Source organism: Lutra lutra, chromosome 8, assembly GCF_902655055.1.
Source record: "Lutra lutra chromosome 8, mLutLut1.2, whole genome shotgun sequence".
Classification (NCBI taxonomy): domain Eukaryota; kingdom Metazoa; phylum Chordata; class Mammalia; order Carnivora; family Mustelidae; genus Lutra; species Lutra lutra.
Genome location: NC_062285.1, coordinates 22572824 through 22582106, shown reverse-complemented (window position 1 = coordinate 22582106; position 9283 = coordinate 22572824). Strand labels below are relative to the sequence as shown.

At 46.8% G+C, this 9283-nt stretch overlaps 1 protein-coding gene across 1 annotated transcript; it reads left to right on the top strand.

The window, feature by feature from the left end:
* The first annotated feature begins 702 nt into the window (after window positions 1-702).
* VIM (vimentin) lies at window positions 703-8644 on the top strand. The gene is made up of 9 exons (XM_047741030.1): window positions 703-1408; window positions 2064-2124; window positions 4926-5021; window positions 5110-5271; window positions 5785-5910; window positions 6261-6481; window positions 6931-6974; window positions 7380-7465; window positions 8284-8644. The coding sequence occupies exons 1-9, from the start codon at window positions 846-848 to the stop codon at window positions 8323-8325; spliced, it is 1401 nt and encodes a 466-aa protein (XP_047596986.1). The 5' UTR covers window positions 703-845; the 3' UTR covers window positions 8326-8644.
* Window positions 8645-9283: the final 639 nt, after the last annotated feature.

Sequence of the window (9283 nt, the reverse complement as noted above, 5' to 3'; positions counted from 1 at the left end):
ACCCCTCTCCCCTGGGCTTTCCCCGCCGCCACCTCGAAGTTTGCGCCGTCCAAACCCAGACAGAGCCCGTTAGGTGCTTGAACGGGAACCCCCAAAACGAGAGGTTGAAAAGATTCGTCCGCCAAAGTGGGCGGTGCGCCAGGCTGCGCGGGGCCCCAGCTCTGCGTCCTGGGCGGTGCACGCCCCCACCTCGCGCTCCAATCTCGGGCACTCTTTGTTTCTTTCTCCGCGTCTTCCGACCCTCTGGATCCCTGACTCCCCCCGCTTCCTGCTTCTTGCCGGCGGGTCTCCCCACCCACACGCCCCTAGCAGACCGCAGCCCTGCAGCCGAGCGCCCCTCCCACCAGTCAGCCTCCTCCCAGAACTCTGTGGCGCGGTGCCCGCGACCCCTCTGGTCCAGCTCCGTGCAGGGTCCCCCACCACCGCGCGACCCCGCCTTTTTTAGCACCCAGTGGGGAGCAGAGCTCAGGCCCTCATCAGGAAAGCCCCCGAAAGTCCCAGCCCAACCAAAAAGTAACGGGACGGCGCCCAGTGCCGGGCTTGCAGAAGGGCGGGGAGGAAGGCTCGAGGGCGCCCCCGCCCCAACCCCCGCCCACCCTCCCCTCTCCTCGTCCCGTCCCCATTGGCTGGCGCGGTCTGCGGCTGGGATGGCAGTGGGAGGGGACCCTCTTTCCTAATGGGTTATAAAAACTGCGCCCTCGGAGGGGCCCGGTCCTCTGCCACTCTCGCTCCCGGATCGCCCGCGCCAGAGACGCAGTAGCGCTCTAATCGCCCACACCCACCGCGCCCTCGCTCGCCTGTCCGTGCCGCCGCCGCCGCCCAGCCCACCGCCACCCTTTGCAGCCATGTCCACCAGGTCTGTGTCCTCGTCCTCCTACCGCAGGATGTTCGGCGGCCCCGGCACCGGGAGCCGGCCGAGCTCCACGCGCAGCTACGTGACCACGTCCACCCGCACCTACAGCCTGGGCAGCGCGCTGCGCCCCAGCACCAGCCGAAGCCTCTACACCTCGTCCCCGGGCGGCGCGTATGTCACGCGCTCCTCCGCGGTGCGCCTGCGGAGCAGTGTGCCCGGCGTGCGCCTGCTGCAGGACTCGGTGGACTTCTCGCTGGCGGACGCCATCAACACCGAGTTCAAGAACACCCGCACCAACGAGAAAGTGGAGCTGCAGGAGCTGAATGACCGCTTCGCCAACTACATCGACAAGGTGCGCTTCCTGGAGCAGCAGAACAAGATCCTGCTGGCCGAGCTCGAGCAGCTCAAGGGCCAGGGCAAATCGCGCCTGGGGGACCTCTACGAGGAGGAGATGCGGGAGCTGCGCCGGCAGGTGGACCAGCTCACCAACGACAAGGCCCGTGTCGAAGTGGAGCGCGACAACCTGGCCGAGGACATCATGCGGCTCCGGGAGAAGTAAGTCGGCGTCCTCGCGGAGCTGCGGGAGGGAGGGAGAGGGGAACAGGGTCCCCGCGAGAAGCTGCCACGCCCTTGGGGATGTGGCTGGGGCGGTGGCGGACGGGGGACAGCGGGTGAACGGGGCTGTGGCTGCGGCGGCGCAGCCCCGCCCTGAACCCAGACCTTGCAGTTAGCATTTCCCCTGGACCCCCACTGGTTGCCCAAGAACACCCCGCTTCAGGTTACAGATTTCTTAAAACTACCAGTCTGTGCGCAGCCGAAGGCCTTTGTAAGCGATGAGCGCCATTTCCCCAAACTTTTAGAAAGTTTCCTGGCCCCTTCTGGCAGGCTGCCATCATGGGGCGGGGAGGAGGGAAGAGAGGGGGGATGTGGCGGAAGCGAGACAAAGGGATTGCAGAGGTTCCTCGGGGGCGGGGTGGCGGCGTTCGCGTAACAGGTTAGGGTGGCGACCGTGATTGCTTCTGCACGCCGCCGCCGAGGCCCCGCCAAAACTTGCGGAGCGCAGCCGCTCTAAAAGCCGCAGTCGTGGGCTGTCCGCAGAGGTGGCGCAGCAGCTCCTGTCTCGAGGCACAGCGACGTGGTGGTTGGGTGTGGCCGCCCCCGCCCCGGGCGGTTTCCCAGTTCCTTTTTGGTTAACGTGCGACTGTTTCAGGTTGCAAGAGGAGATGCTGCAGAGAGAGGAAGCCGAGAGCACCCTGCAGTCTTTCAGACAGGTTTGTATTCAGTTCCCGTGTGTAGCCACGGGACCCCACCCGATCAGCCCCGAGCAGCTCGCAGAGTTACTTACCCCACGTCTAGATAGCGCAAAACTTCCCGTCCGTGGGCTAAGCCCCCTAGTGGCAGAAAGAGCACAGATTCGAGCTTCTCCCAATGAAAACCCTTGAATGAGCGAAGCCGTTCCGTAGGACTGGAAGTCTTCAACTCTTTACTTCGTTTCGAGATGTTTTTCCAAAGAAATACTTTTTTTCCGTTTTGTTTCTGCAACATACTGACATTCTTACTCTGAACAGTTACAGTTTGATACAGATACAAGCTTGCTAAAGTCAAGTTCGCTAACTTTTACAAGGCCAGGAAAAGCACAGTGATGCCCTGTAGTTTGAAATGTAAACGTATTGGAGGATAAGAAACTTAGTTCAACTGGACTTAAGCCAGCAAGGTTTTTTTTTTTTTCTTTTTTTTTCTTTTCTGCAAGTTCCATTGTCGCATTAAAGTTATATGGAAGTATCACTAGGCAGAACTATTTGTGATCTAATAAGGGTGAAAAGGAGCCATCTGTCCCCTAGGCTGAAAGGTATTAATGGTTTCTACGGCTTCGCTATGGAATGTAGATACAGACATTCTGGCAAGTGTGGTGGCTTTGGACAGAAATAATAGGAGTCTTTGTGTTCCCAGCGAAGCTTTGCAACAGGCTACATTCTTATTGAATATGTAATGATGTAAGCTCAGCTCCAATTGGACACAAGTATTTGCTAACATCCGTTATCTAATATCTGGCCCAGACTTGTGAAGTATGTGATGGGAAAAGTTCTTAAAGCTACAGTCATACTTCACATTTTGAAAGGCCTTTCTTTATTTGGTTTCTTTATTCTTTAACACTTTCTCCTTAAATGAAGAACGAACCTAAGGCCAGAGAATGGATTTTTAAGTAAAGGAGTTTTTGCTCCAAAGTTAGATAGACTTCAAGGATTTTTAGTTTGAATTGGAATTCAAAAGCAGGAAGAGCTGTTAGTCCTGGACACTTAACTGGGATGGCTATCTAAGCTCTCAGATGAATAGTCTAGAATAACATTTTGAAGCAGAAATATATTTACCAAATTAAGCACTGCAACGTGGGCCCATTTTAGTAACTGAGCATTTATGATCATCATATCTGTAATGTTTTTTGCAGAATAGTGAGTTAATATGAAACGACTGAGTATGAATGATCTCCTCTTTAGGCATTAGGTAAAATCCCTCATATTCTTACAAGGAAGTAGAAATGTCACATGAAAAACTTTTTTGTAGAGGTTAGTAAATTACCTTCTGTGTCCCTTTTTTTAGGGCTTAATAAGCAAAAATGAATTTTTCCCAAGCCAGTTTTTTTTTTGTTTTTTGTTTTGTTTTGTTTTGTTTTTACTGTTACCACTCATTTATTCATGTTCCCATGAAGGTGAGAGAGGTCTCTCAACATTTAAGACTTCAGTGCTATAAACTATACTCCACTCCACATACAATTGCTTACAAAATAAGTATAAAAATTCTATAACATTTCCTTGAAGGGAAATAAAATCTCTGGGACATGGCAGTTTGCAAGTGATGGAAACAGAGGAGTGCCAGAGCAGCGAGAATTCTGCATATAGTTTCATTACATGGATTTTGACCAGTCATTCTGAGACTAAGTAACTGAATTTACAGTGTTAAGTGAAAAGGAGGGACACACCCTTGCAGGGTGAGATGGGAGTTTAAGAGAAAATCTACCAGATTCGGAAGCAAAGAAAATACAGTACAGAATGGTATTTCTTTTCCTTGTGTGCCTGAACTGCATCTTTGCCAGCATACGTCTTGAATTAAGAGTATAAATCTAGAGATAAATCTAGATAAATCTAGAGATATTAGATAACGGATGTTAGCAAATACTTGTGTCCAATTAGAGCTGAGCTTACATCATTACATATTCAATAAGAATGTAGCCTGTTGCAAAGCGTACGTAGATAACTACGTACTAGCTTTGCACTCTAAAGATACGGCTCCACGCCCAGCTCAGATACAAAAGAGCTCAGATACACACTGAAACTTTTGAAGCAAACAAACTTCTGTTTTACGTGTACTTGAGTATACACAAAATGAAATCTGGTCAACCCTATTATGTCATGTTATTTCATGACATTTCTAAAAGAAAGATACCTTAAAAATGGTGACACTGATTTTTCTAGTTTAAAAAAAATAAATCAGGGCAAGACAAATACCTTATGATTTCACTCATGTGGAATTTAAACAGATGCACAAAGAAAAAGACAACCCAAAAAACAGAGTCTTAGCCACAGAGAACAAACTGAGGGTCACCAGAGGGGAGGTGGGTGGGGGATGGGTGAAATAGGAGACGGGGATTAAGAACACATTCACTTTGATGGGCACTGAGTAATGGACAGTGTTGCTGAATCACTATATCGTACACCCGAAACGAATACAACACTTTGTTTTACTGGAATTGAAATTTAAAAAATAATGAAAAACTTCACTAATGTAACAGAGATGTAGTGATGACTGATTGCAGTTTAACATTTATTTATATTTAAATTGCTTATTAGACACCCAAATACAATACAGTGGGTTACAATTCAAATTTATTAATGAAAAGAAGAAAGTATATTATCATACTGGGTGATTTATAGACTTAATTGAACGGTCATAAAAGTTGTCAACAGCCTTTTCCCAGTGAAGAGCCTAAGCTCATATGGTTCATTTAAAATGAATAAATGAGATAAGGCGTTGACTTCGGCATCCTCCCATCTGCCCTTCTCTCCTTTCAAACCAGGATGTTGACAATGCTTCTTTGGCACGACTTGACCTTGAGCGCAAAGTGGAATCCTTGCAGGAAGAGATTGCCTTTTTGAAGAAACTCCATGAGGAGGCAAGTGAAGCCACGTTTCGTGGATGAATGTGGGTGAAGTTGCCTCCATCCTGGGCATGGCTGACCTTCTGTCTGTCCTTTTCTGCAGGAAATCCAGGAGCTGCAGGCCCAGATTCAGGACCAGCATGTCCAGATCGATATGGATGTTTCCAAGCCTGACCTCACGGCTGCCCTGCGAGATGTCCGCCAGCAGTATGAAAGCGTGGCTGCAAAGAACCTTCAGGAGGCTGAGGAATGGTACAAGTCCAAGGTACGAAAGCAGTCCGTGTGACTGGAACAAAAGAAGAGCATTTTGTTCTGGAAACACTTTGTACCTGCTTGTGATCCCTGCATACCCGTAGCTCTAGTCAGAAAGTTGGCTTGAACGTCTTAAACTTGGTGTTCAAGGCTGCTGTTGCTGCAGCCTCCCTGTCACACCTTCTTTCCAATCCCTTCTGAACCCTAGTTCAGAGGAATTCCATCAACACCACGCCTGTGACCCTCAGCCTTCTTGAATGAGAGTAACACATCAAATTTCTACTCAAAAAATATCAACATCCGCATTCCGCCGCTCTCCCTTTGCTGTTAGACCAGAAATGTAGACATAGTCTGGAAGACGTGGAGATTTGAACTTAAAAATACAAAATTTGGTTTAGATTATGTGCTATTTGTTGGTTTGCTTGCCATCTGGAAGTTTTCCCATTTTTCCAGGCAGTGGAGAATGTTAGAGGATCGGTGACCAAGTCACAGGGGTGGTCCACAATTTGTCCTCTCTTTCTCACAGTTTGCTGACCTCTCTGAGGCTGCTAACCGGAACAATGATGCCCTGCGCCAGGCAAAGCAGGAGTCAAATGAGTACAGGAGACAGGTGCAGTCCCTCACCTGCGAAGTGGACGCCCTCAAAGGGACTGTGAGTATGAGACCCCACTGACGGGGGGGACGTAACCCGCTTGCATCATTCACATGACCCAAGCTAATGGTGCTTTGTGAACAAAACTTCTGTTGAAGACAAATTTATGTTTTAATCCCAAGAAAATGAGTTGTCAGGACGGGTTCAGAGAGCCCTCTGAGGTGTGATGGTTTTAGCTGACACCTGTACTCTGGCTTCTAACACTTGATGCTTGGATCCTTCCCCTGAAACTGGAGTGCTCCCCATCTTTGCCACTAGGGGAACGGATCGCAATCGGTCCGTTAAGTGGTTCTGGGAATTGCTGGGGGTTTCCTGGGAAGTAACGTCGGAAACCTCTCTTCCTCCTGCAGAATGAGTCTCTGGAACGCCAGATGCGTGAAATGGAGGATAACTTCGCCGTCGAAGCTGCTAACTACCAAGACACTATTGGCCGCCTGCAGGATGAGATTCAGAACATGAAGGAAGAAATGGCCCGTCACCTTCGGGAATACCAGGACCTGCTGAATGTCAAGATGGCTCTCGACATTGAGATTGCCACCTACAGGAAGCTGCTGGAAGGCGAGGAGAGCAGGTGTGGTACAGGGGCTTCTGCACATGAATTAAGAGCTGCCCTTTGTTAGGAATTACGCCCCTCACTTTACCTACGTGCGTTACCTCTTCATCTTTAGAACATTTCTTCAAGGTAGATGCTGACCACTTTTTATAGCTATGGAATCTTAGGTTTGGGAGTTTTAGTAACTTGTCCTAGTCAGCGTTAATCATGGTGGAGCTGGGATTTGAACTCACAACTCTGGGAGCGGCAACGCTTTTCCCACTCTTAAGCACTCAGAGAAAACGCTCAAGAGATTTTAAATGTGCTAATGAGACCAGTCCTAGATAGATAATTCTGAGGCATATCCCTCCCTTAATGAGCTCCAAGAATACATTCTCTTATTTGATGAAAACAAGAAGTTGAATAAATTCATCCCTTACTGTTCTCGTTTTCCAAAAATTTTACTGTTTTTCTTTATCCCTTTACAGGATTGCTCTGCCTCTTCCAAACTTTTCTTCCCTGAACCTGAGGGGTAAGCATTTGATCTCCCCTTACGAAAAATTATAGCAGCTCATCACCAGTCCATTTATGATGAAGCCCTGATCTGTTAAATGATTTTTGAAAATGCCATACAAGATAAACTCCTCTAAAACATTCATAATTTTTAGACCCATGTACTGTCTTAAAATCTGTGTTCCCAACTAAATTTCAGCTCCATTGGACTTCAGCCTTTGGAGTATACATTGAAATAGTCTATCCAGGAAGCTACTGGGTTACCAGGGCCCAGGCTTTCAAACAGGTCTTGAGTCTTGAGAAATGTTTTGGGAGGAGCACTTTAGGGGTGTGAACAACGATCATAATTCCTTGGACAAAACAGTTAACTTGTCTTTTTAAAATTTCACCTTTGCTAATTTTGGGAATTTTGTTCTCTCTTCAGAAACCAATCTGGATTCCCTCCCTCTGGTCGATACTCACTCAAAAAGGACACTTCTGATCAAGACGGTTGAGACTAGAGATGGACAGGTTGGTATCTTTCAGTCAAAATGCATCCTGTCAGGCAGACATCGATAGCTTCGTGAATCGTTAAGTCTCTGTCTCAGATAACACCTGGCTAATTGGGTGGGTTTCGGTTTCACTCATGACCCCTCAAAAGAGAATAGGCCTCTTCTCCTGGCAGGGCACACAGCCAACTGTTTGGCTCCTGAATTTGAAGGTGAGATAGCGATCTTCCTGTCCAAAATCAGTTTTGTTTTGTTTTTTTTTTCTGTGCTCCTTAATTTTAGATCGAAGCACAGCTTTAAGTTCCTTCCTAGACTCCCTCAGTATCAGGAATGTTTTAGTCCTGGACGTTCGTCCTTCTGTGCTGACGGACACCTGAACACTCTTAGGTCTTTGACATAGCGCAAGAACATGCCAGATAATCACTTTTCTTGTTACTTCTCTATGCCAGGAAAGAAATGGCCAAAAGCTGTTGTAATCTTCATAGAATCTCCTCTTGCACATACATGTAAAATGTACTTGGCTATATATTTTAGTCTGTTTTCATTGCTCTTAAACTTGGCTGCATGGGATTATTATAGCGTCCTCCATACTCCGTTTTCAATGTTCCTTTTTTTAAGCGCTAACATTCCATAAGATACTACTTTCGCGTGTAGATGAAAAGCATGGTACACACTTACCTGTCCCTCCTAGCTGTGACCTTGGCCTTGCACCACCAATATAACCTGCCAATTTTCACCTTCAGTGACACCTACTGAGGAAGATTTTCCTTTGTCACGCTTAATGGGGTAATTGAATCTTCAGCAGGCATTCTGTTTGATTCGGATTTTTTTTGTTACCAGGTTATCAATGAAACTTCTCAGCATCACGATGACCTTGAGTAAAGATGGCACAGAATCGGTGCAGCAGTCACTACCAGCAAGAATAAAAACAGAAATCCGTGTCTTAAAGAAACAGCTTTCAAGTGCCTTTCTGCAGTTTTTCAGGAGCGCAAGATAGATTTGGAATAGGAATAACCTCTAGTTCTTAAGAACCAACACTCTTAAAAGATTTAGGAAAAAGTTTACAACATAATCTAGTTTACCAAGAAAACTTGTGCTAGAATACTTTTTAAGAAGTATTTTTGAATACCATTAAAACTGCTTTTTTTCCAACAAGTATCTGACCAACTTGTTTCTGCTTCAATAAATCTTTGGAAAACTCTGTTGGTGTGTTACTTGATACTGTCAAAATAGTTCTCTAGATATAATGAGAATATATGTGTCAGTGAATTTTTTTTTTTTTTTTTTGGTCCTACTGGTGAGGGTACCAAGTTTAGGTTAACTGGATAAATTGAACTTATTTCGCTTGCGATACCACTGTTAACTTTGGTCATTATAAGTAAGACTTTGCTTTTCAGTGAAGTTATTGAAGTTTACAAACAGATGACCTATAATAAAAGAACTTGTTCAAAGATGGTAGGTCTTTTAGTTCAGCTGGGGCCATACCTGTGTGTGATTTCAATTCTAACAAAAAGACTTTCTAAAATTAGAGACTTTGGCTAAAGGGAGCTTCTGGATGCACTTGGAGCAGGTAGAGTAAGTCAGACTCCACTGTGGGAGTTAAAACATGGGGCAAGGTCAGGGTAGAGGGCTGCGGTGTCTCATTAGCAAGATGGAGAGAAGGGACAGGTCCATCAAGGTTAGCAAACTTGGAGCTCGGAATGAGTGATAAAGTCGGGAAAAGCTTCAGGTCTCTGGAGGATGGATAGAGTTGAGATGGGGGGCGGGTAGGATATTGCTCTGAGGCCTGGATCCTAATGGTTGGTAGTGTGTGTGTGCAGAGGGAAACTCCTTTGGGCAA

Excerpts from the sequence above, each read along its gene's own strand:
- VIM (XM_047741030.1), top strand. The coding sequence starts at position 846 with ATGTCCACCAGGTCTGTGTCCTCGTCCTCCTACCGCAGGATGTTCGGC. Across the intron at positions 5,022-5,109 it reads TGAAGAAACTCCATGAGGAG|GAAATCCAGGAGCTGCAGGC; the intron begins GCAAGTGAAGCC and ends CCTTTTCTGCAG. Across the intron at positions 6,975-7,379 it reads TTCTTCCCTGAACCTGAGGG|AAACCAATCTGGATTCCCTC; the intron begins GTAAGCATTTGA and ends TTCTCTCTTCAG.